This window comes from Odontesthes bonariensis, chromosome 12 (assembly GCF_027942865.1).
Source record: "Odontesthes bonariensis isolate fOdoBon6 chromosome 12, fOdoBon6.hap1, whole genome shotgun sequence".
NCBI lineage: Eukaryota > Metazoa > Chordata > Actinopteri > Atheriniformes > Atherinopsidae > Odontesthes > Odontesthes bonariensis.
Window position 1 is genome coordinate 22,120,408 of NC_134517.1, and position 26,928 is coordinate 22,147,335.

The following is a 26,928-nucleotide window of genomic DNA, read 5'->3' on the forward strand; positions in this document are numbered from 1 at the left end:
CTTTTGCCTGAGCTTTACTGTTGCTAGGTAACAGAAAGGAGCATGTGACTTACAGGCAATCTGTGAGGACTGAGAGCTGCTGGTACAAATCTCATACAGGGCAGCAGATTTTACAAACTTCTCCCTCACTTCTTGATCCTGGCTTGAGGAGGACCTTTATTTTCTAATGTAAATGGAGAGAGTCAGAATGCTCAGACACTGCTCTTTATATGTGAGAGTCTCATGCTTGTCTGTTGTGTTTGTAGCCCGGCTAGATCCTGCTTCTCAAATTGTAATCTGCTTTCTTTTTGCTCAACCCTTAGTATGTAAGCTCCTTAGTGTGAATCAAGCAACTAATTACACTGCAGCTGCTGCAGAATGGAATCATTTCTACCGAAGGAGCAGTACAGCGTTTAGGGGGGAAAATGTAGAAAATGTAGTCCCTGCTACTGCTTTCTTATTCATTATGAAATATCCAACATATTTCCTCACTGCCTTACAGGCATAGAAAAACAGAAAGTATGGGCAGACACCAAAAGGACAATGTAACTGTGTTGACACTGTAGCTATAGCAATTTAGAAATTGACTTGGCATTTCCTTTGATTCAGGACAGCTACACAGGTTGTAGATTAAATCTTACTGATGACAGCTAAAGTGTACAAAGTGATGACTTAACTTAAACCGTCATCTGACTTTGTCAGCATGTTCACATTTATCATTAACCTGGCATTTGTCAGGATTAACGAAATGCAACGAAACCAGCTTAAATCAAGCGTATTCATCTTTAACCCAGATTCTGAATCCATGATGTACCTCTATATGAGTATCATGCTCTTCCTGAATGTGTGTGAGTCAGATTTTTAGGAAGTTTCACTTAAGTGTGGAAAATTGGTAGTACTTCATGCTGTTTTACTACGAGGGGGAAGGGTACTTTCTCTAATCTCTGCTTGATCCTCCACAAAAATCCTTTAGTTTGATAATTGTTTCTTCTATGGCCCTCTGGAGCACATTATCCAGACCTTGAGATTGATACTGTTCCCGAATGCTTACACCAGCATTAATGGCTAATGTGACAGTTTGAGGAGATTTCATGATGCTGGTTTATTCGTTAACTACCCTTTTAAAATTGTGCTGTACTAGACATGTTAAGTTAGTAAATGAAATAGTTTTTTCCAATTAATTATTAGCCAGTGATGATAACACACAAAGTGCACAGTAGGCGTTATGAATTAGAGGAGTTTAAAGTTTTTTTTTCCTTTAATGAAATACGAGGGATATTTAGTGATTTATTTATTTTTTTTCCATCATGTGGAATGAAAAAAAAGATATAACAAGCATCATGTTTGTCAGTGTTTTTCTGTGGAGCCTGATCTATCTTCATTTGACAAAATCTATATTTAGTTTGAGTCTGAAATGCAAACGATAAGAATGTATTTCTTTTGTGTTAAAACTTTTCAAGGCCAGCACGTGCATATAAAACCTTGCGCATGCCAGCTTCTTTCCGGTGTGTGAGGAGCCTAAATCCTTGTGCAACAGTAACAGTACCTTAGAAACTGGAACACAGTAGACGCAAATCGAGAGCAAATCCTTTTGTAACTCCTTCAGTCTACGTGCGTTAAGGACACTAAGTATGGAGTTTAACTCCTAACCAACTTCTGGTGAGTTGTGACTCACTGTACGGAGGATAAATAAATCGTCCAGTAGCAATGGCATTGCATTGTGACATCTTAATTTAGAATTCTTTTGTTATGGCATTCACTAATCAGTTGAATATTCCTCAATTCTAACCAGATTATTCCTTTCAGTTATGCCTCCCTTTTGCTCCCATGCCACTGCCCACTACCCACGGGTTTTAGCTGCCTTTGAGTGTAGCACTGAGAGCCAAAGTCACTTGTTTGGCAATTGACTGCATTCTGCTGCATTGATTTCCATATGAAATAGCCAGCAGCACTTTGCTCTGACAGCATGGACGGGTCCTGCGTCTAATGCTGCCAGCAGCCGTTTTCTCAACTTTTCTCTACACGCATTCATTGAATGCAGAGGGTTGCGCCAAAACAAGACAGCATTGATGAAAGCTTGGACACGTCTTTTACATGACAAGAAAGAGTTGTTTTAATGGCAGCAGACAGGTGTTTTCTTAATGGAACGCTGAAAGGTGGGGCCTTTTGCGTTAATTTTTTTTTTTTTTTTTTACCGAAGCAGGGAGTAAGCCCTTTCTGTACTTTTATTTCTACTGTCCACCTCTAAAAATGACTTTTTAGGGTGACACTTCTAGTTATGAGTTTGCATCCCTGCTGGCACTTCTTTTGTACCATTGTAACTTCACAGTGGGGTTTAAGGCGTTTTGGGTGCTTCATTCTAATGAAAATTCCTCGACTGCTTTCTTTGTTGGGCAATAGCAGGGCATCCTTATCTTCTTGCACAGATAGGGCAGTGCTCTCTCCTGCTGTGGGTTTAAGTTGCTAATTAAGGGAAAGGAAAACATTAAATTACACAAAAGACTTAGCTTAAACAGTAATAGAAAACACTGATTACCAGACTCAGACTAAACATCTCCAAATGCGGATTTGAGCTATTCAGCTTTGCTTTCACCTTCGCTCATATTGATTGACATAGTCAAACTGTGACTTTACCACGCTGAAGGCAGAAATTCGAGGATTAAGGAAAAGTTACAGAGTCGAGCTTTTCAGAATGTAAGAAGAACCGTCACATGGAAGAACCGTGCTGCTAAAAGGTTCAGCTTCAGTGTATCTGTCACCTTTCCCAGAGGTAATGCTGTCAGGAAACACTGGCTGCGTTTGAAAGCCTCGGCAGATTGGTTTCTTCCGGGCGTATGTGGTTTTAAGTTGTCGATCCAGGTCTGCATGCATAGCGGCTGTACACATCTTGATCTCTCCCAGAGTAAATTTTGGATAGTTTATTTAATTTTTTGTTCACTTTACCATTTTCTGCATATTTCTTAGCTCTTAATAAGAACATTTTTATCAGATTTTTAATTGTTTAAAAGAAATAAAAGTCTTGCTGGAGTATATTGGCTGAACCTCTTGTTATCTTGGCAAATAAATTATTTTTGCTAACAGGATGCTGTACACACACACACAAAAAAATCAAGTTAATCCCCAAAAAAAGTGTATTTTTTAAATTTATTTAAGCCATTAAAGTACACTGCCATCATCAACCCAAAAAACTAAATGAATTAATGCGAAGAGGTACTTCATATCAACTATAGCACAAAACTCTTTAGGGTGTAGATGAGGCTGAATCATCTCGGATTACTGTTTTTAGCAGACTGTGAGCAGTTTTATCATTAGTAAACTGAGCAGGAAAAAAAGGCTTTTCTTCCAAAACAGGAGCTGACAGAGTTAAATATGCAGCCTGCTTATCTGAGGTTGTTATGGAGCAGTTTGGTGGTTTGTAGGTTAAATTAATTGGAGACAAGAATCTACTCAAGGCTTTGAGTGCAGTAGCACAGGCAGTGACCCCTCAACTGTTGTGGAAGTGATCCATCTTTAAAAGAGTACATTACATAAGGAGATGATAAACCCTTGACTCTAAACATAATGTATGTCTCACTCACACTGCATTTATTAACCATTTGAGCTTTTGACTTGTGAGCAATTAATCTTCAGTATCTTTCCTCAGATGAATGTGCACACATGCAGAGAGCAAAAAATTCACAGCTTGTCTTTATAATTTCCTGTAATCAACCCATCATACCGAAAAGGTAGAGCCATATTTAAGTGTTGCCATAGCATTTGAGTTCAGATAAGTAATCCCAACATTTTGCAAGTGTAGGAAGATATTTTATCAAGGAGGAAGAATGTTTTCAAAATGTTGGATAAGACAGGACAGAGACAGACCACTGACCCCAAGCATGCACCACCAATCACCACCTCCCAGTTCTTTATGTGAAGAATTTTGGTTGAAATGGTTGCGGTACCACCCAGTACCACTATTTATTCCAATTACATTTCCGACCGGACAGGAGCAGCATGCACCATGAATCAGGCTGTCAAAGAGACCATCAGAATTGCACATTCCTATTTGATTGGGCATGATGGAGCGCTCTGCCTCTGAACTATGCTGCCTGAATCAATCTCCTGGAAAGCGTCAGGAAAGGTAGAGTTGCAGTACCTTATCTCTACAGATGCCACTCTGCGCGAACATCAAAAGGAGGCTCGGGAAGAGCGCAGGGAAGGTTGTGTAACTGTCGGGGCGGTGGAATGGCTGGCACGCTTGTCTCCAAGGCTTGTCAATGCTATTAACAAAATGCCTCATCAGTGGAAGGTTTCCCTGCCCCCCTTTCCACGCTACGTGCTTCATTAAAGATGTTTTATGCAGTTCTTCAAAATGTTTGCAGTTCAGTTTTTTGATAGAATGATAAATAGGTTCAAAAAGAGAGACAAGAAAAAGCTTGAAATTAAAAGGTGAATCTTTATAAAATGAACACGAACTAACTGTGTGCAGGATGTGAATTGGGGCAGTTCCGCTGTGGGACAGGCCGATGTATACCTGGTGAATGGCACTGTGATGGGACATCAGACTGTGTAGATGACTCTGATGAACACGACTGCCGTGAGTTACTTATTATGTTAAGCTGTTCATCAATATAAATATCTAACAGGATTACAATGTTAGGAATATTGTTTATTGGATGTCAGAGTCATTCCAAACTGGATGATAGTATTTGTAAAAGAAAAAAAAAATACAGTAAAAAATATAGCATTGTGATTTCTTGAAGAAAATAAAAAAGCAGTCTGAGCTAAATGTGCTTTAAAGTAAAAGCACTCTTATATTTCAGCTGTTGATATTTGCTGTATGTAGCTCTGCAGCATTTCTAAGGATGTGATAGTAAAGTGTAAATAATTTGAATTTGTTTTAAGGTGCTCTACTTGATTTGTACTGATGGATTTGAGTAAGATTATGTAAATAATGGCATGTTTGTGTATATTCCGACAGCTCAGGTAACATGTGATGACAGTCATTTCCAGTGCCTGAGTGATGGCGAATGTATCCCAGATGTATGGGTGTGCGATGATGAGGAAGACTGTGAAGATGGCTCAGATGAGAGGCAGCACTGCCGTAAGTTTGTTTTATATCGTGAGCAACTCTTCGTTTAAGCTTATGAAGGTTTTATTTAAAATATTGCAACTAATGAAATCCTTTTGCATGAAATATTTGCTATTATTTAAATTACTGTAATTCTAAACTAGATGTGTCTGTGTTTGAACAATAAGATCATAAAGATGGATCCACAAGTGTGTCTCTGGGACATTTAGGAATTTAAAAGTCTGAAAGTACCCATACATGAAGACGAAATTTGAACTGCGTATAAGAGGTATATTAAAAAAATCTAGCTATTTATAGCTGAATCACCTGTCTTTTTGATCTCAGCTGGCAGGACATGCACCAGTGGTCAGTTCAGCTGCATTAATGGAGCATGCATCCCAGGAGAATACCGATGTGACCACCTGGCAGACTGCTCAGATGGATCTGATGAGAGAAACTGCCGTAAGTCTTCTTTAGGGTGGTTTCCTTTTTTGTTTGTCAGGCTCCTGTGGCATTTTAATCAATTTGTTAAGATTAAGAGGCTCGCTGACTGACAGAACAGGCCACAATATGCTTCTTGTTGTCAGAGGTTGATTGCAGATTCTTTGGTGGATTAGTCAAGCTGAAGTTCAGCTGCAATGCCATTATTGTGCCGACATGGTAGACTCACAGCACTGCACACTGTGTAATCTCACAATTGCATGAAGAATGCCTTGGCAACTCCTGCTTTTATGGTGGCGCTTTTAAATTTTAGTCTGTTATCCTTCTCATTCACAGGGCTTTTCACATGTTAAAAGCTGGAAAGAGCACAGTTGTCAGGCTGATTTGACTGCATGACGATGGCTTAATGATGGTTTAATCTTACAGATTACCCCGAATGTACACAGTTGAGGTGTTCTAATGGTGCCTGCTACAACCGGACGCAGCGATGTGACCACATACTTGACTGCCGTGATGGCTCTGATGAGGCAAATTGCAGTAAGCAGCCAGTCTGTTTTTCTAATAAACCCCTTCACAGTTGTTGAATGAAACAAAAAGCATGACATCATCACCAAATAAATCTCTTTTGTCAACTTTCTGTTCTGTTTTCTTTAGCACAGCACTGCAATGCGGGCCTGTTTCAATGTCATAATGGACTGTGTGTTCCTCACCGCTATGTCTGTGATCATGACGATGACTGTGGAGACCGAAGTGATGAGCTAAACTGCAGTATGTATTATTGCCTGTCTGTATAACCCCCGTTTCTTTTTGTCTTTTGACCAACCACACTTTCAATTTAACAGCTCTAAATGTTGTCTAGGCAGATAAACACATATCATTCTTGCCTTCACGTGCAGCATATCCCACATGTAGAGGAAACTACTTCACTTGTCCCAGTGGCCGCTGTATCCACCAAGTCTGGCTTTGTGATGGAGAGGATGATTGTGAGGATAACGCAGATGAAAAAGGCTGTGGTATGTGTACAGTATTTCAAATTCAGTGTATGTATTATGTTACTTTGTGCTGCTTTTTGGACCAGAGGCCTCAAACATTTAGCTGGTAAAAAAAGCCCTAAAATGCTTAAGAACTGAAGCAGTGGAAACCTGATTAATCTTTGGTCTCCATGGTTGGTTTCTACTAGCAAGACGCTATGCCTGCGCTCCTTTAAGTGTGTTATTCAAATGCCTCTTTGTGGCACAAGATTGCGCGGCCCCCCCAAAGGGCTTTAGAATTCCTCCACATGGCTGTGAAGAGTGTGTGTTTTTAAATGATGGGCTGCAGAAGCCCTCTGAGCCCCCACGTGACCCCCTCAGTGCTCCACTACCCTGCATCAGTTTAAAGTGACAATGTGCTCGTCACAATTTTCTTAGGATCAAGATTCCTTTAGATACAATGCTGCCTGTTTTCAATACACAACTCAAACACTTAACTAGATTTTGTTTGCAACAGTTTCAAAAAAGGCATGCAAAACTCTGCTGCATCTTCTTTAGATTACTTTTTCTGTGTGTAAGATTTTTAAAAATGATTCAAATATCCTACCTGCAGATAATGTTCCACGGGAGTGCTACCCGGGGGAATGGCCCTGTCCTTCCACTGGTCTGTGTATTCCCATGGATAAGCTGTGTGATGGGAAGGCTGACTGTCCTGAGGGAGGGGATGAAACTAACACCACTGCTGGACGCAACTGTAGTTAGTACCATCACTACTATCGTTATGCTCTGTGAAGTACACATATAATCTCACATAAACTGCGCTGCTGTTGAATATTCATCACCAGTCTGGTTTCTGCATTGGTCAGGCATCTGGAGATGTGCTTCTCTGAGCTGTGAGCATCACTGTCATGCTTCCCCTGATGGAGGCACTTGTTCCTGTCCTTCTGGATACATTGTCAGCAGCAACGATAGCCGCACATGTATAGGTATATACCCTTCAATAACATTTTATGACGCTTTCCTGTGAAACAGATGTTTTCTACTTCTGCTCAGTTGATGGAATAAGGAGGGGCTACAATATTGAGAAAGTCTTTTAAGTCTGTTACTTATGGTTTTCTACCTGAGAGTGGAACATCAGTGTTGTTTGTTGACAGCTATGGTGCCTAGTCAGGGAATGCAATAAATAATATTTGAACTTACAACCCATTGGCACAAGCTGCATCCAGATTTTCATCCTGATCAGAACACAATCAATGGTTCAGGTTCATAGCAGCACACATCAAATATACTGTCTGTGTATCTAAATGCTGCGTACTGCGGTTGTGTTCAATCCTCATCTTTATGATTTTGATTCCATCACACTGAAGATTTTGATGACTGCTCCATGTGGGGCGTGTGTGACCAACTGTGTGAGGACCGGATTGGCTCCCATCGCTGCAGCTGTCAAGAGGGCTACGTTCTGGAGCAGCACAGATACTGTAGAGCTGATGCCTCAAGTGAGTCACTTCCACAGTTTGTCTTACATACAATATGTTCAGATTGTGAGTGTGTGACTGATCCATCCAAATGAGGTGCATTAGCATAGACCCCCTCTTCTTTTTGGCATCCTCTGTATGGAGTGTCTGCACTTCTTTCTGGTGCATTGTTGCGTGCTAAATGTTGTTTTAGTTAGTCTCTTGCCTTTGTGGTGCATAGAAAGAGTGTTGACTGAGAGGCTGACCTTTTTGCCTTTAGCTTTAGTAAGGGAAGTGTGTAATGATAGTGACTTGAAAGTGTCTGCCTTGATTAGTCTGAGTCAGGGATCTGAATTATGAGCCACATTCTGTAAATTTCCATTGATATATTAGTATCGAATGTACATTTAAAAACCCATTATTGTTTTTATAATAAGTCAGACTCCTGTTCAAAGATCAAAGATCATGATTTCATTGTGCTGTGTTGTACATTTTTTTGCATTTTGTTTCCTTTGCAGCTGGAGTTCCTTCCTTGATATTTTCTAATGGCAGAGACTTACTGATAGGTGACATCCATGGGAACAATCTACAAACTGTGGTCAATTCACAGAACAGAGGGATTGCAGTGGGGGTGGACTTCCACTACAATCTTCGTATGATCTTCTGGACAGATACCATCCAAAATAAGGTATTTATTAATTTCAGTATTCAGTACAGTATTTATTTTTTCCGCTATGTCAGTCTTAGGGCATTGCTGCTCCAAAACAGTATCATATTTGATGGGGAGTAGACCGGTTTGTTGTTTATGTAAATGCTTGAGTTAGACTGGCACTGGCCAGGACCAAATTCTTTCAGTTATCCTTTAAAATATCAGCAACATTGATACCATAATAATGGGATTGCTCTTGGCCTCATAGTGGTTGGCTCATAATGAAGGGAAATAGATATGTAATGGAATCCAAATGGCTTAATCTTGAAACCTGTCTGATAGGCTGGTATGGAGTCCACATACCAGGGTGCAATTTTTGCAACTCAATCTTGTCCGAACTAATCATGCTGTATTTGTTTTCAGTGGAACTCTCCATTTATATGCATTCTTTTGCTAGCTAAAACGTCTTTGTTCAGCTTGCGTCTGGGCTTCTCATTGGTTTAAAGTACAGCCACTTGGCTGAAAGGCTAGAACACATCTCTGACAGGGCATCTGTCTATATTAGCCACCTCCATGGCAGCATGTCAGATTAAAAGTAGGTAGAGCACAAACAGGGCATGTGAATGCAACCGGAAAGGTTAAACTACTAGGCTATTTCCACGTCTTCAGTTTCTCTTTAAACAGGTCAGTTGAAAATCCTGCTTTTTAGATGTCTGGATCTCGTTTCAAAAGAAGCAAAGCTACTAAAAGCAGTCTTTCCCCAACCGGCTGCATGGTGCCAAGGCTTCCAGTCTGAGAAACTGGCCCCATCGTAGTTGTAGAGTAGAAGGTTCAGCAAACAACCATAGAAGACAGAAAATTAATACAAGCAACAAGCAATTATGCTCTCTCTTTGTGTTTTTCTTACTTTTGTACTGTGTTTCTTTTAGTTTCTTGTGCATTCACACCTGCAGATTTTAATATATAACAGACTAATCTTGAGCAAATGTTTTTAAGATTAAGTTCACATTTTTTCTAGTCAGTCTTAAAACTGCAATTATATGCCTGCGTGCACAATGTTTCTCCTGTACTTATATAAAACAAACCTTGTCTCAGTACATTGACCTCAAAGGTTATCACTCAAGTGGTTTCAGTTTCAGTTAGTGCATGAGTGTATAGTCTGTTACGTGGAAAGAAATATTCAGAAAATCAACCAAAGCTTCAACAGTCAGAAATAGTGAAATAAAATGGTTACTTTCAAAAGTTGCAGTTTTTTTTTAGTAACACAAAATTCTCTGCTTTGGTCACCAACTAATAGTGTCTCAATGTGAATATGGACATGGGAGCACATACTCAAAAATTTGTGAGATTAACCCCCAACCGTTTCCTATACATCTGTTGAGACTGACCACCTTAGGAGTAATATTCTGACAACAATGGTGTCTTTTGTGTACAGGTGTTTTCTGTGCATATGGACGGCTCCAACGTGCAGGTGGTTTTGAATGTATCAGTTGACTACCCTGAGAATTTGGCAGTGGACTGGGTGAACAATAAACTGTATGTAGTGGAGGCCAGCGTCAACAGGATTGACATGGTGGACTTTGATGGAAGTAACCGGGTCACACTCATCACTGAAAACCTCGGAAACCCTAGAGGACTGGCGGTAGACCCCACTGTCGGGTAAGCACATGTCCCTCTGTTCATCCTTTCATCTGTCCAGCCATTCCCAATCCCCACATTCAGTGTGTGTTGTGCTCCATTGGCATTGAGTAATATGGGGGTGGGGTGGGGGGTGGGGGTGAGATTAACAGATTGCACTGGGTAGATTAGTGAGAAGCAATGTAAGTGATGGCCCTCATTGTAATCCAATAGTGTAGTTCAAGAGAGAGGGACAGCCAGGTGGCTACACAGAAATTAAATTAACATACAGCTCTTTGGTGGGATGCACAGCCACCCACATGGAGACATAATGTCCTGCTGTGGATGCTATATTTAATTAAAAAAGAGAAGGGTTCTAATAGATTCTCCTATGGTATGGGTCATACTTCAGTTAAGACTGACAGTTTAATCATTTTTCCTCCTTTCACAGGTATATGTTTTTCTCAGATTGGGAGGCAACAAATGGACAACCAGGCCTTGAGCGGGCCTTCATGGATGGTACCAATCGCTATGGGATTATTGGGAGTAAACTAGGCTGGCCTGCTGGTATAACACTAGACATAGAGGCTCAGCGCATCTACTGGGTTGACAGTCGCTATGACTACATTGAAACTGCAACATATGATGGTCTGCACAGGTATATATTTCTTGTTTTGTTACCCCAGAAGAACACATCTTAAAAACTTTAGATAATCAGTAACTTCCTAGAATTCTGTGAGAAATGCAGAGAATACAGTTTGTGCATTTTTATTCCAATTAATTAATGTTCTCAACCTTTTTTTCTAATAGAAAAACTGTTGTGCATGGAGGAGCTGTGGTCCCACATCCATTTGGCGTCAGTCTGTTTGAGCACAACGTCTATTTCACAGACTGGACCAAGATGGCTGTGATGAAAGCAAACAAGTTCACTGACAGCAGTCCTCAAGTCGTTTACAGAACGTCTCAGACTCCACATGGAGTAGCAGTGATACATCGGCTGAAACAGCCTCAAGGTAAGTTCACGAGTGGGTCAAATGTTTTCTCTTCAGAGTGCTCCTTAATTAGCTCACAGTTTTATCCTTCCTGTAGCCGTATGATATGAATATACCTAGATTTTCTGCTATGTAGCTGCTCGTGTTTTTAAAGATCAGAATTCATCTCACATGTTTACTGATTTCTATGATTGTTTCCTTGTGTCACCAGTGCCAAACCCTTGCAGTGCAGACAGAGGTGGATGCGAGCAGATCTGTGTTCTGAGTCACAGGAGTGACAATGGAGGACTTGGTTATCGTTGCAAATGTCGCATGGGCTATGACCTACACGCAGACGGCAAACGCTGTTTGGGTAAGCGAAAATTTCCCTGTTTAACAGTTTTGATTTGTTACCAGCCACAGAATATAACCAGGTTTAAAGTGTTTATGGCACCCAGAAGATGGAAAAGTTTACCAAAACGTACCTGTTCAAAAACCAGCATTTCTTGTGACATGAGGATTCTGCCAGGCCAATTTGGATAAATAATTTCTTTCCTACAGCTGTGAGGCAGTTTTTGCTGTTCTCAAGCCAGTTGGCCGTGAGAGGGATCCCCTTTAACCTCTCCAGTCAGGAGGACATCATCCTGCCTGTCACTGGATCGCCCTCCTACTTTGTTGGAGTGGATTTTAGTGCTGAAGATGATGCTATCTTCTTCTCTGACACAGTCAAAGACATTATTTATAAACAGAAGGTGGATGGGACAAGTGAGTATTTTGTCTGCTTCTTTGCAGGATTTCTTTTAACTGTCCTAATTACTGTTTAAATTAATTGCAAGATGGCACCACAGTGATACGTGGAAAGACACTGTGTGGAATTGAAACAACTGCTATTTTTCAAACAGTTTTCCTTGTGTTTGCATCTTTTAATAATTTCTTTCTTAGTGGAGAGCTCAACCATGTGATTCAGCCAGGCTTATACAGGGAGTTTAGGGAGTGCCTGATAGGGCTGGCTGGTACTATTGGGGGAGGGAGTAGACAGGAGTTTGGATTGGCAAAATAGTTCCTGAACATGAAAAGAAAAAAAATCTATAGTGTTTTATGAAGAATCTTTTGAATTATTTTTTTAAACTATCACCCATGCCATGGAAGTTGCCACGATGTGATAATCCACAAGCAGCAACGACACACAAGAATAGAAACACCACTGCTCTGATCAGTGATGTTGTTTTTGGAGTTGCTCTCGTTTTTTCTGTCCGATCCACAAGAGGAAAATGCAAGCTGACAGTCTATTTATTTAAATGTGTTCCTCTTTCATCTCCAAGTTAAACGGTACTCTAACTGCTTTGATCTGCGCAGGCAGGGAGGTACTGGCAGCCAACAGAGTGGACGGAGTGGAGGATCTGGCTTATGACTGGATTTCAAAAAACCTCTACTGGACTGACCCTCGATACAGGAGCATATCTGTCATGAGGCTCGCTGATAAGTCCAGGAGGGCCATTATACGCAACCTCAACAACCCAAGGGCCATTGTGGTGCATCCTCTTCTTGGGTAAATCAGTGTTAAAAACAGAGAATATTGAAATTTTTGTGACTTGAGGCAAATATGCTCATTTTTCTTATTAAAACCTGTGCAAGGAGGTTGCACAATCATAAAAGTACATTTAATTGGTATCAGTGTTATTTAGGCATTCACTGTATGAAGTCCTGGTTACATGAAGAGCAGCGCAATATTCCTACTCGCAGTATCATGTGATATGTATGAGTTTTAGCCAGTTTACAACCCACGCCTACTGAGTATTTTATATTGATTTCACTGATTTTCAGATTATTTATTTTACACATACAAACAGCTTAAAAGCATATGAAAACTATACATAATACAGTATGTGTTATAGTTTTCAGTGTTCTTCACTTCAAAGGATTAAAAATTCTCTACCTTTTGGTTACAAACCGTATAAGGTGCTCACTCATTCATAAACTGTCAATAAATAAGCCCCACCTGGTAAAAGGAATCCTTATTTAGAACAAGCTGTTATTTCATATGGTCTCTGTTTCCAACAGCTGAGATTAGCTCAGTGTGAAGGGAAGTATTGTAGTTAATACTTTGAAGCTGGCTGAAACGTAAAAGCTCTACTTTGACAAAATATATACTGACTAAAAACATTAAACAAGAATCAGTTTAATAGTACTAAAGCTGGGACATCTTTAACTGAAAGATGACAATGAGTTTTCTTGTTGATTTTATCAGGTACATATTTTGGACTGACTGGTACCGGCCAGCGAAGATCATGAGGGCTTGGGGTGACGGGTCACATGCCAGGTCTATTGTAAACACTACTCTTGGCTGGCCAAATGGCCTTGCCATTGACTGGAGGTGAGCCAAATATCTTACATCCAAGTGCCAGGCAGATCAGTTCCACTTTAGTTCAATGTGCTAAAGACTTACAAAATTGCTTTATCAATAAACGTCTGTATCGTTAACAATAATATATTTATATATATTGTTTGTCCCTCCTCTGGTTGTATGTAAGTGTCAGTGTTTATTTGAACCTCATGTTCCTTTGCTTTGATGTCCACGCAGCTCAATGCGTCTGTATTGGGTGGATGCTTTCTTTGACAAAATTGAGCACAGCAATTTTGACGGACAGAGAAGGCTTTCTTTGGACCGCATAACCCAGATCTCCCATCCATTTGGCCTCACCATTTTTGAAGGTAAGGTCATGCATTTACCACAAGATTCCTGTATATGCAGTGGAGAATCATTTAATTTAAATAAAGATTAAGTTACTTGCCCTGCTGATTGACTGTGGTCTGGTGGTCCTGCTTTAATTACGCTCATGTCAGAAGAGCACTTATCATTTGCAGAAGACGATGAAAGATAAAGTAGCACACGTTGTACTTTGTTGCACCTCTTACATAAAGGCTATGCATATTTCACTGACTGGCGCCTGGGTGGCATTGTGCGTGTGCGCAAGACTGACGGTGGGGAGATGGTCATTATCAGAAGAGGAATCAGCCACATCATGCATGTCAAGTCTTTCAACTCCAACTCTCAGATCGGTCAGAAGCTTTATTTACTATCTTTCACATAATTCAGTCATAGTTGCAGCTCACACGTTTCATACTTGTCATATTTCTGGTAATGACCCTCCTCTTTCCTTCTTAGGCTCCAACTTCTGCAACAGACAGACAAATCCCAACGGAGACTGCAGCCACTTCTGCTTCCCTGCACCAGACTCACAGAGGGTGTGTGGCTGCCCGTATGGCATGAAGCTGTCGCCCAACCAGCAGACATGTGTCGAGGACCCTTCCAACGAGCCCCCCACACTGCAGTGTGGAGCCAACTCCTTCTCCTGTTCCAACGGCAAATGTGTCCCAAACAACTACAGATGCGATGGTGTTGACGACTGCCATGACAACAGTGATGAAATCAACTGTGGAATTAACAGTAAAAAAAAAAAAATTGTTTTTCTTAAATCCAGTTGATTATACTGACACAACCTGATCTAAGATAAAGCATTTTAATTTGTCCTCGGGTTATGTTCAGGTAATGGTAATATGACATGTAACCGAGATCATCATCTTTCTTTTTCTAGACACAACTTGTTCCCCCTCTGCCTTCACCTGTGCCAATCAGCGCTGTGTGCCTGCAGGATGGCGCTGCGATGGGCACAATGACTGTTTTGATAACAGTGACGAGATCAACTGCCCAACACATGTGCCTGGAACGTGTCCTGCTAATCAGTTTACTTGTGCCAACCGCCGATGTATCCCACATACCTGGCGTTGTGATACTGACAATGACTGTGGGGACAGTTCAGATGAAGCAGACTGCAGTGAGTGTCTTTGTAGGGGCTAACTGCTAAAAGGTTCAGAGATTTTCTTTGTTAATTCTGAACATAAAACATGCAGAAAATGTTGCGCATTTTCGTTACCGTGCCAGAGCTGCATTTCAGAAAGCAAATATGGTAGAGAAAGAACACATTTATCCATGAAAACACAAAAAGACAACTATGACAAGCAAAATATTTAATTCATCGAAAGCTTAATAAGTCCCAAAGTTTATGTCATGTACTTTTTATTTTGTTATAAAAACACAAAGATAAAAGTTGGCCATACCTGCCGTTGGTCAGAATATCAAAGCATGCAGTATATTTTCTATTGCCTAAAAAAGGTTTTAATGACTGACCATTTTTGTTAACAGATCTGGGGAGCACATGTCATCCAGGACAGTTTCAGTGTCCTGACCACCGCTGTATAGACCCTAGCTATGTTTGTGATGGAGACAGGGACTGCGTTGATGGAGCAGACGAGCAGGGATGTAGTAAGTGGCTTTCTACACTGGAGTTACAGATAGTTTGCTGGTCTAAGTTTATATTTACAGCACATCAAGAGTTAAGTTTGCAGCATAATACTGTAAAATTGTTATGATTTCACTTTGCTTTATTTTTAAAAAATCTATAAAATGACTCCACATCTCTCAGACTATATATAGATGTAGGGTCATGTTGAATAAAAACGCACAACTTCTTTCTATTCTTAGTTTTTTACATTTCGAAACATGATAAAAGAATCATCTGGTCCTTACCAGGTTTTGTATTTAAATAAATATAGCCGCAGATCAACAGCACATGGCATATAACACTGTGTCAATATTTATTCAGTTACTTATTTAGCTAAAGTTTTAAAATATTACATGAAGTAACTTTTGACAACAAAAGCTTTGGTAAAAGCTTTAGTTCATGGCTGATTCAATGACTGCAAGATGCCCAGGTCCTGTGGCTGCAAAATAAGCCACATCCCTCCACCACCATGCTTGCCAGTTGGTATGAAGTGTTTGTGCTGATGTGCTGTGTTTGGTTTTCACCAAATGTGGCGTTGAGCAGTATGACCAAATATCTTCACAGACCAAATATTGTCTGTCGGAAGGAGATTGTTCCAGAAGTTTTATAGTTTTTTCAGACGTAACTTTGCAAACCCAAATCATGCCGCCATGTTCTTTTTAGAGAGACGAGGCTTTCTTGTGACAACCTTTGCACACAAGCCATACTTGTTCAGTCTTTTTCTAATTGTAGTTTCATGAACTTTAACATTCTGATTGAGGCCTGTAGAGTCTGAGATGTAGCTGTAACAATCCTGATGGTCTCCAAATTGTTTGGAAATGTGCTTTTAACCCTTCCCTGGTTGGCGGGAATCAAATTGTTTCTAAGATATCAATGCAAATGTCTTTTCCTCCTTAGCATTGTGTTAACCTGAATGCTGCAGACAAGCTAAATTTGAAAATTCCGATTTTTTTCAAGGCGCTCATGTTTTTACACACATTGCTTCTGCATTTTTGCTTATTTTTTTGTGAAGTCAATAATGCCATTGTCTGATATGTCATGTGTTGTTGTTCATCTGAGGGTGTATTTACCTAATCTTATGAAGATTTTTTTGTCCTTACTTGTAAAATCTTAGAGTTGAAAGAGGGTGTACTTTCTCTTTCACAATTGTTTCTGCATGTAATTATTTGAAATGTGTCATTCATTGTGTCAGAGGTCAACTGAGTCCTAAGCCTCTTAGTTTATTTCTCTCATTAGCTGTACTGCACAACGATTGCGCAGAAATGTTTAACGTTAGCATTAACATACTCTTCTGGATTTTAAAGTCTACAACTGCACTGCAAGTGAGTTCAAGTGTGCAAGAGGTCATCACTGTATCAACTCTTTCTACCGATGTGATGGGGTCTTCGACTGCACTGATCGCTCAGATGAGCAGAACTGTCGTGAGTGTTAAACCTCTGCCTGGGGAAATATAAGTTGCACTACCCAGTCTTGCATGATAACATACAGGATCGTTGATATAATTGTATCTCCAGTCATTTAGGACTGTTCCCTATGTGATATCTCCTAATATATTTCAGCCACCAGGCCCCCAGGGATGTGCCACCATGAGAGTGAGTTCCAGTGTCAGTCAGATGGGAACTGTGTCCCGTCTACATGGGAGTGTGATGGCCATCCAGACTGTGAGGATGGCAGCGATGAGCACCACGCCTGCCTGCCTCGTACCTGCCCTTCCTCACTCTTCCGCTGTGATAATGGAAATTGCGTGTTACGCAGTTGGCTTTGTGATGGAGACAACGACTGTAGGGACATGAGTGATGAAAGAGACTGCCCCACACCTCCTTTCAGATGCCCAAGTTGGCAGTGGCAGTGTCCTGGCCACAGTGTTTGCATCAACCTCACCACTGTGTGTGATAACACTCCAGACTGCCCCAATGGTGCCGATGAGTCTCCACTTTGCAGTAAGTCTGTCCTCTGCTTTCTTCATCATAGTACATATTCTATGTCTGTTTGGGCCTGATTGTTTTGTTTTCAGTAACATTTTCACATCACACAACAAATATGATCATTTTCCATACTGATTTTGTTTAATGTGATTTAATTTTCTTCATTCTTCAGTTATATGAACAGGAAGGACTCAATTTCACAGAAGTGTTTGTGTTGAATGTCATCTATTTGTCTTTGGATTCTTGTGTTAAAATCACGCATGTGTATGATTTGTCCTGCATTAACCTGAAAATGATCTGTGATTTTCCTTTCTTGCCTTTCTCACCACTTTCAGATGAACCTTTACCAGGTAGGAACAAACTCTCAATCATTGGCAGAAATGCTGCAAATAGTTTTTGATTGATTTTTTTCAACAGATGCAAAATCTTCTTTTTTTTTCTTTTTTTTAGATTATTTGTAGATTTTCAATGATCATCAAGTACCACAAATAAGCATAAAAATAGTTCTGGTACTTCAGCAGTTCTAAGGAGAAGCAACAAAAGTAGTTTATGCTACATTGTTTGTCGTCATTAGAGTACAGCATGCATTTCAAAAACATTATTTCAAATTTTTTAGTTCTAATTTGTCATGTTTTGGCTTTTATCTCAGATCAGGAGAGCTGTTCTGACAACAATGCCGGCTGCACACATGGTTGCATCCAAGGGCCATTCGGGGCCCAGTGCACATGCCCTGTGGGTTATCAACTCAGCAATGACTCCAAAACCTGTGAGGATATGGACGAGTGTATTCCTCCTGGTCTATGTAGCCAGCACTGCTTTAATGAGAGAGGCTCTTTCCGCTGTCACTGCCAGGATGGTTACACTCTTGAAGCAGACCAGCGCACCTGCAAGGCCTCAGGTGAGGAAAGATGTGGCTTGAATTTCCTGTGCAAGAAACAGATTGGGAGTTTAAAAAAATAGACCATAATTTCATAATGAAGTAAAATGCTTTTATCATCAGTCCTGCAGTGATTTAAGTTTCAACCTATTTTGCCAATGAAACGTATCTTGGTTTTCTCTGTTCCCAGCTGTTGGGAAGGAGCCACAGTAAGGGGGAGTTTGGCCCCCAGACGAAGAGTCAGACACACTGTCTTTCTTTTTCCTTGTCATTCTTTGCTGCTCAGATTTCAAGAGATAAGACAAATAACATATATGTCAGTCACTGGCCATCACTGGTGTAATTAGGACATAATCACAAACAAAGGGCTGTTTATGGGGAGCGTGCCTGACATGAGCTTTTCGTCCCCACTGATAACCCACTGAAAGGCTTTGCAGTACAATAGGACATTATTTGGACAAAAGTGCATTCCCAAAGGATTGTCATTTGATTAGGGTCTATTTAACAGTGTTGTTGTATAACCATGGCCAACTTACAAAAACAGATAAGTGCTCTTATTAGCATGAAAGTGGAGATGAAAGCAAAGGTAACAGAGGTTTGATGTCTCTTTGCAGATTATCGACAAGCATTCCTGCTTGTGGCCAGTCGGAATCAGATTGTGCAGGATGACATAACCTCTCAACCTAATGTGGTTCGTTCGCTGGTTCGAGATGGACGCAACATTGTGGCCCTCGATTTTGACTCTGTCACTGACCGGGTGTATTGGTCTGATACAAGCCAGGACAGAATCTGGAGTTCTCACAAGAATGGGAGTGATAGAACTGTGGTAAGACAGTGAACTAAATGTAGTGTTTGGCCATAGCTTTGTGTTTCGTGTTTATTTTGTTTTATAGATGTATTTATCTAAGAGTGAAAATCTTGTGGACAGATATTTGACAGTGGAGTGACCGTGACAGAGAGCCTTGCTGTGGACTGGGTGGGAAGGAACTTGTACTGGACTGACTATGTCCTGGAGACAATTGAAGTGTCTAAACTGGATGGCACCCACCGGACCGTATTAGTCAGTGAAAATGTCACTAACCCTCGAGGTCTTGTTCTGGACCCAAGAGATAGGTCAGAAAAAAAGTTTGTTTTCAGCCTAGTTTCTATTTAATGTCATGCATTATGTGCTCACTTCTAGTCAGAGTAAAAACAGTCGTTCTTAAAAGCTCACTTTTTCTGCAGTTCTCACTTGATGTTTTGGACTGACTGGGGGAGGAACCCACGCATTGAGAGGGCCAGCATGGATGGGAAACTGAGGACTGTTATCATAAGCAGCAAACTGTACTGGCCTAATGGTTTAACCATAGACTATCCAAATAATTTGCTGTACTTTGCTGATGCCTACTTGGATTTCATTGACTACTGCGATTATAATGGCAACAACAGGAAACAAGTTTTAGCCAGTGATCTGGTAAGTGAATGAGATGGCAGACTTCATGTTAAAGATTCATTTTATCAAACGATAATGTGTTTGTTAATATCTAAAGGTGAACAGAACACATTCAATATAATTTTGAATAGCATGTGTAAGACACACCTTTTTTCTTTTGCTACTCTCTATGAAAAGGTACTGCAACACCCCCACGCAATTACCATTTTTGAGGATTTTGTCTATTGGACCGACAGATACATCAACCGAGTGATGCGAGCTCATAAATGGCATGGGGAGAACCAGACAGTGATGCTGTTCAACCTCCCTCAGCCCATGGGTCTGGTGGCAGTACATCCAGCCCGGCAACCTGCAGGTATGGCAAATACGAGCATAACCTTATCTCTGTTGTACCACTGCTATCTGAATTTGGCCGTGTGAATTGGTTTGGCCTCTGTCAGTATGTGACAAAACAATGAGAACCTGTAAAGATTACTCAGCCTACTTTGTGCGGGTGTGTTTATGTGTTCATATTTGACTCTGCACTTTTCAGGTCAAAATTACTGCCTGAGGAGCCCCTGTACTCATATCTGCCTACTCTCTGCTGTGGGACCAAGATACTACTCGTGCGCCTGCCCCTCGGGCTGGACATTGGAAGCAGACCAATTCACCTGCACCAGAGGTATGCATGTTGCCAAAAGGAGGGAAACACTCAACACTTAGTTTGATGAAAAGGAAGTCAGGTCAGATGTACGTAGCTGATAAGTCGATGTGCTTTTGAGGTTTTTATCTCAGAATTGTTTTTTGCCAGAAAAAGAAAAGCTAAATTCTTATGGCAGAAATGCTGATTCTTGCATACTTTTCTGCAAAGAGCTATCGTGGTGTTGGTTAAAGGAAAAATTGCTGAAATTAGTATCTTCTCATTATAGATTGATCCAGTTACTTGTCAACAGCCTCCCATTTAGATTCTCTGCTTTACAACTGCTGTTCCAGTCGTAAATATTAAGAATCATATAAGCGTATCTTCCGCGGCCTCAAGAAGACAAGGGACCTTTAATTTAAAGTCCAAGGAGTCTGCCTTCGGTCAGCAGCTTAACTCATCTCAGGTTTCAGCCCATTCAAACCAAGCAGAACACAATATCCCCCTGAAGCCAACGATTATCCAAGAATGAAAATGCCCTACAACCATTCATTGACTCTAATCTCTGATGACAAAGCAAATCAGAATGTGGAACCAGCTTTCATCAGTCAATCCTCTTTATAGATAAAGGCCTTTTAGCATGGGATACCCAATTTGCACCAGATATCATACACTAAAAGCAACTTTTAGTTATTGATTACAATGGGTTGATTCCACATACCTGGAGCATGCACTCTTAACTTTGATTCAGAATTTAAGAAATACTAATTCGCTTAATTCCTGTTGTTGGTTTATTTCGTGTTGAAGTGTAGGAAGAACAGTTTGCTGTTCTGTTCTTAGTTTCTGTTTTGTGAATGCTTTGGCATTCATTTTTTTCTTTTTTTCTTTTAGTCGAGGATCCTTTCCTGGTGGTTGTGAGAGACAGCATCATCTATGGCATTCACCTGAACCCAGAAGACAAGAGCAATGATGCTATGGTTCCCATTGCTGGTCTTCAAAACGGCTACGATGTTGACTTTGACGACAGTGAACAAACCATCTACTGGGTGGAGCATCCAGTAAGTCACTCTCTATCAGTTTTCCTGACTTCTCACAGTAAAGGAGGAACTCACTTAAGGTGCAGAGAAAAAGTGGAGCCATGTTGTTGTTTACTGTACATATCAGAGTTCAGTTCAGAGTTCAGAATTTTACATTTCTCTTGAGATCAGGGTTAACAGTAAAAACACAACAAAGATTCAGCTTAAACGTGCTAGAAAAATTAACAGTGGATTTATTCTGCACATCTCGTATTGGGTGATGTTATAGTGTTATGTCACCTTTTTCCAACAGGGTGAGATCCACAAGGTGAGGTCAGATGGTACAAACAGGACAGAGTTTGCCCCTGCAGCCATTCTTGGCTCCCCTGTAGGCTTGGCCTTGGACTGGATGACAGAGAACCTGTACTACACCAATCCAGCAACACAGGCTATTGAGGTGAGACGAATGTAGGAATAGAAAATTTACAAAAATAGGGCAATGTCAAATCACTATTACACCTGTTTTTGTTTGTGTTCGGACAGGTTTTAAAGTTGAGAGGGGAAGTACAGTACCGGAAAACTCTAATCACAAATAATGGCTCTCCAACTGGAGCTGGCAGTCCTGTTGGCATCGCAGTGGATCCAGCACGTGGGTAAGCCCCATTTAACAGCATCCTGGCACAGCCACCCAGATCCACAGCTACTGAGCTCTAACAGCCTCCACGTCGCCATCTGCTCTGCCTCTAGAGAGATCTAATAAGTGTTACTGAATACCACATTGCAATCTAAGCCTACAGCCTACAGTTCAGATGCAAGAAAGACATTTCTGAGCTATCCATTCTCACCATAATTAAACACAACTTAGATGTTGGTACTTTCACTATGTAATGTTTAAACATCTATATTTGATTTTATGTGTTTTTTAACTAATGCTTTCTTTTCATCTAGCTGTAACAATTTCAGTCCCTCTTGACTTTAACATTATAGATTATAAACTGATTAGTCTTTACTGTATATATCTGACAAAATTGCTTGGTAACACAAACACTGACTGTAATCCTATATTTTCTTAAGCAAACTGTATTGGACGGACCAGGGAACAGAGAGTGGCATACCTGCCAAGGTGGCATCTGCAGACATGGATGGTTTGAACCCCGTCAACTTGTTCACCAACAATCTTGATCACATCGAGTTCCTCACTGTAGACATTCAAGAGAACAAGCTGTACTGGGCTGTGACAAGCACTGGCAAGGTAGGTCTTCATTCTCTTCTCTCTATAGTTCTGGTAGTTAGGATATGGTTTATAGCTTAATTTTTATGTAGATAATGAATCAAATTATTTGAAAATTCTTCTATTCAGATTGAGCGTGGTGATCCAGATGGAAGTAATCGCATCACCATAGTAACAGGCCTGTCTCACCCTTGGGGTGTGGCAGTCTACCAGAACTACCTCTACTTCACTGACCGTGACTTTGAAGTCATAGAGCGAGTAGATAAGTCCACAGGTGCCAACAAGGTTGTGTTGCGAGACAATGTATCAGGCCTTAGAGTCCTGAAAGTTCATTTTCGAGATGGTGAGTGTCACAAATACTCATTATCAATTGAATTACATGGTTCACATTCACTGTTTTCATGCTTGTTTATTTCACTGTTCTCCCTTTACAAACTCAGCATCTGCAGGTACGTCTAATGGCTGCTCAGACAATTTGGAAGCGTGTGAGCAGCTCTGTCTACCCCGACCGCACCGCCTTTTTACCTGCGCGTGTGCGACTGGATTTAAACTTAAAGCCGACAATAGGACTTGTGCTCCCTACGAGTCCTATGTCGTCATCTCTACTCTATCTGCTCTTAAAGGCTTCAGTTTGGAAGGATCAGATCACTCTGAGGCAATGGTGCCTGTGGCTGGGAGAGGTCAGTGACTCTCATAATTGTTATGCAGCATGTAATACATTTATGTGATCTACACTGATTCTTAGAATTTTTTTTTTTTAAAAATGAGTAAAGCACATGAACTGAATACTGTTAAAATATCCTCTTACAGGTCGTAATGCTTTACATATTGATGTGCACATGGCTTCTGGTTTCATCTACTGGTGTGACTTTAGCAGCACTGTGGCGACACAGAACGGGGTCAGACGGATAAAGCCAGACGGCTCAGGATTACGTAGCATAGTAACATCTGGAATAGGACGCAATGGAATAAGAGGCATTGCTGTCGACTGGGCTGCAGGTAAGTTGCTGTGCTCATGTTTTGTTTATGACATGCAGTGCCATGCAAAAATCTGGGCACCCCTTACGCCCATCTTTTGTTTCTGTGAATAGTCAAGTGAATAGAGAATTAATTGATTTCCATAAAGCTACATGACTGTTTTCAAAATATAAAGATCTTTAAAGATTTAGACATAAGTTTTGTTCTTTACAATTTGTCATCAGTCATCGTTAGGAAAGGTGAAGATAATTTCAGAAGATAAAGAGCTACATGCAGGAGAAGAGTTTACTTCTGACTCATTTATAATTGCACCACTGAACTGATTGCAAAATGATGCTGTTAGTCAACTAGATTTCTGCACTGACCATATTCAGCTTAATTTCCAGTTTATCTTTGTTTTGTATCATAAAGGACACAATGATGGACAAATATGCATTGGATACCATTCTAATTACAAACTTTACATGACTCTGTCCTCAGGTAATTTGTATTTTACCAATGCCTTCCTGACTGAGACATACGTTGAGGTGCTTCGCCTGAACACAACTTTCCGCAGGGTGCTGTTGAAAACCCAGGTGGACATGCCACGCCACCTTGTTGTTGACCCCAAAAACAGATACTTGTTTTGGGCTGATTATGGTCAGAACCCCAAAATTGAGCGAGCACTCTTGGACGGGACCAACCGCACAATTTTAGTGTCCTCCGGTATTATTACTCCACGAGGTCTCGCTCTGGACTGGCAGACTGGCTACGTCTACTGGGTAGATGACTCCCTGGATATGATTGCTCGAATCAACCCCCAAGGAGGGGAGACTGAGATAGTTAGGTATGGCAGTCGCTACCCAACTCCATATGGAATCACAGTATTCGAGAATAGCATCATTTGGGTGGACAGAAACCTCAAGAAGGTTTTCCAGGCAAGTAAAGAGCCAGCCAACACAGAACCACCTGCTGTCATTAGAGACAACATCAACATGTTGAGGGACGTTGCTATCTTTGACCAGCATACCCAGCCCACCAGCGCACAAGACCTTAACCACAACCCCTGCATGGAAGCAAATGGAGGCTGTGCCCACTTCTGCTTTGCCCTCCCAGGCTCTGGCGCAGGCACCCAGAATAAAAAGTGCAGCTGTGCTTTTGGAAATCTTGCAGCCGATAAAGAGAATTGCGTAGTCTCCAGGGATGATTACCTCATCTACACTACTGAGAGCACAGTGCGTAGCTTGCGACTTGATCCCGAGGACCATGCAATGCCTTTCCCTGTTGTCAATGTGCCTCGAACCTCAGTGGCTCTGGATTTTGACATCACAGACAAAAGGATCTATTTCACACAGAGCTCAGGTGCAGGAGCAAGCAAGATTAGCTACATCAGCCTGTCCTCTCCTACTTCAGCTGCTGTCATTGTGGCACCTGGTAAGTTTAGTACTCATACAGTTTAACTTTAACTGTTAATCTATTAATAGTCATAGTACTTGTTATGTTGTGGTCTCTGTGGATTGACAGATCTTGGGGCTCCTGATGGCATTGCATATGACTGGATAAACAAAAGAATTTACTACAGTGACTATGTCAACCAGAGCATCAGTTCTATGTCTGTGGACGGTGCTCAGAGAACGATTATCGCCCATGTGTCCAGGCCAAGAGCAATCATGTTGGATCCCTGTAGAGGGTAAGATTTACACAACTAACTCTCTCTGTTGATGGGAACAAACTGGATGTGCTTAGATGATTTTTTTCTTGTTAAACAGATACATGTACTGGACGGACTGGGGAACTCATGCAAAGATTGAGCGAGCTACCTTAGGTGGAAACTTCAGAACAGAGATTGTAAACAGCAGTCTGGTGTGGCCCAATGGTCTGACCCTGGACTATGAAGAGGAGAGGCTCTACTGGGCTGATGCCAGCTTGTAAGATCTTAAAAATGTATTTTATCATGTCTGTGTTCTCTGAAGCTTCTGCATTTATTATCATTTTGCTCTGCCATTAGACAGAAGATTGAGCGATCCTCTCTTACGGGGTCCAACCGTGAGGTCATTGTCAGCACAGCCATCTACCCATTTGCCATGACCATGTTTGGTCAGTTCATCTACTGGACTGACTGGAATACTCGCAGCATCTATCGGGCCAACAAGCACGACGGTTCATACCAGACGGTCATGATTCAGAACCTTCCTTCTCGACCAATGGACATCCATGTTTTGGCCAGCAGGAAGCAGCAGCAGTGTGACAGCCCCTGCCAGCAGTTTAATGGAGGCTGCAGCCACGTCTGCACACCAGGTACAGCCTCTCACTTTGTTCTGGTAATTTAGTGCAGTAACAGAAAACTGCATATGACCTGTACTACAATTTTGTCCTGTTAGGACCTAACGGAGCTGAGTGTCAGTGTCCATCAGAGGGCCACTGGTACCTGGCCGACAACAAGCACTGTATCCCTGATAATGGGACTCGCTGCCAGCCAGGCCAGTTCACCTGTTTGAATGGCCGGTGCATTCGAGCCCAGTGGAAATGTGACAATGACAATGACTGCGGAGATGGCAGTGACGAGCTGGAGAGAGTTTGCGGTAGTGTTCTTAAAAGAGCTTGAACTATTCATGTTCCATATTTGCAATTGTGACTTGTTTGATTAAAAAAATCTCAGTCAAAGCTGTCCTCTTAGAGTCTTCCTGCATGCTTTTATCATAGGCTGTCTCTCTTCTTTGCCTCTGCAGTTCTCCAGCCTTTACCTTCACTAATACTAACAAGTTTTGTTTGTTTTCTTTTCGCTTTAACAAATCTTTCTCAGGACATAAACCAATCTTCAACTATGCTGGTGCGTATTCTTGCACTTTGCGACTGAATTTCCAGTGTCATGCTCTTAAGTAAAAATCAGCACTAACACATGAATCAATGCGCTTGTCTTTGCATGCAGTCCCACAGTTGCTGTCATCCTTTATTGCCTTGTCAGGTAAAATGAGATTCCAGTAATAAAGTATGCCCATTTCTTTTGATCTCACTCTACTGGCCAGAGCTCTGACCTGTTGTTGATTCTGATTGGCAGCCTTCCACACCTGCGAGCCCACAGTGTTTACTTGTGGCAATGGGCGATGTGTTCCCTACCACTACCGGTGTGACCATTATGATGACTGTGGAGATAACAGTGATGAAGTGGGTTGCCAGTTTAGACTCTGTGACCCCAATACAGAGTTCGCCTGTAACAATGGGCGCTGTATTGCAAAGGACTATGTTTGCAATGGCATCAACAACTGCTATGACAATGGGACCTCTGATGAGCAAAACTGCCGTGAGTATCCTGAATTGGCCACTAAATTAAACAGAGGGAAACAGACAAAGTTGTTATTATCTGTCTTAAATATGTTCGAATTTATGATTTATTTT

General features: G+C 41.2%; 1 protein-coding gene across 1 annotated transcript in view; it reads left to right on the forward strand.

Annotated features, from left to right (window-relative positions):
- The window catches only part of lrp2a (low density lipoprotein receptor-related protein 2a), a 46,903-nt gene that overhangs the window by 649 nt on the left and 19,326 nt on the right, over window positions 1–26,928 (forward strand). The window contains 44 exon segments of the mRNA XM_075479705.1: window positions 4,448–4,555; window positions 4,940–5,062; window positions 5,375–5,491; window positions 5,897–6,007; window positions 6,125–6,238; window positions 6,367–6,483; window positions 7,055–7,198; window positions 7,308–7,427; window positions 7,809–7,937; window positions 8,414–8,583; window positions 9,980–10,203; window positions 10,613–10,819; window positions 10,972–11,174; window positions 11,365–11,505; window positions 11,694–11,897; window positions 12,489–12,681; window positions 13,381–13,506; window positions 13,714–13,844; window positions 14,055–14,192; window positions 14,299–14,580; window positions 14,729–14,968; window positions 15,337–15,456; window positions 16,780–16,896; window positions 17,035–17,415; window positions 17,736–17,750; window positions 18,050–18,298; window positions 18,892–19,103; window positions 19,206–19,390; window positions 19,502–19,730; window positions 19,887–20,064; window positions 20,242–20,370; window positions 21,220–21,386; window positions 21,658–21,801; window positions 21,888–21,997; window positions 22,419–22,596; window positions 22,705–22,918; window positions 23,016–23,255; window positions 23,386–23,574; window positions 24,034–24,966; window positions 25,057–25,222; window positions 25,302–25,460; window positions 25,541–25,830; window positions 25,914–26,114; window positions 26,591–26,833. Coding sequence (XP_075335820.1) covers window positions 4,448–4,555; window positions 4,940–5,062; window positions 5,375–5,491; window positions 5,897–6,007; window positions 6,125–6,238; window positions 6,367–6,483; window positions 7,055–7,198; window positions 7,308–7,427; window positions 7,809–7,937; window positions 8,414–8,583; window positions 9,980–10,203; window positions 10,613–10,819; window positions 10,972–11,174; window positions 11,365–11,505; window positions 11,694–11,897; window positions 12,489–12,681; window positions 13,381–13,506; window positions 13,714–13,844; window positions 14,055–14,192; window positions 14,299–14,580; window positions 14,729–14,968; window positions 15,337–15,456; window positions 16,780–16,896; window positions 17,035–17,415; window positions 17,736–17,750; window positions 18,050–18,298; window positions 18,892–19,103; window positions 19,206–19,390; window positions 19,502–19,730; window positions 19,887–20,064; window positions 20,242–20,370; window positions 21,220–21,386; window positions 21,658–21,801; window positions 21,888–21,997; window positions 22,419–22,596; window positions 22,705–22,918; window positions 23,016–23,255; window positions 23,386–23,574; window positions 24,034–24,966; window positions 25,057–25,222; window positions 25,302–25,460; window positions 25,541–25,830; window positions 25,914–26,114; window positions 26,591–26,833 — 8,391 coding nt within the window.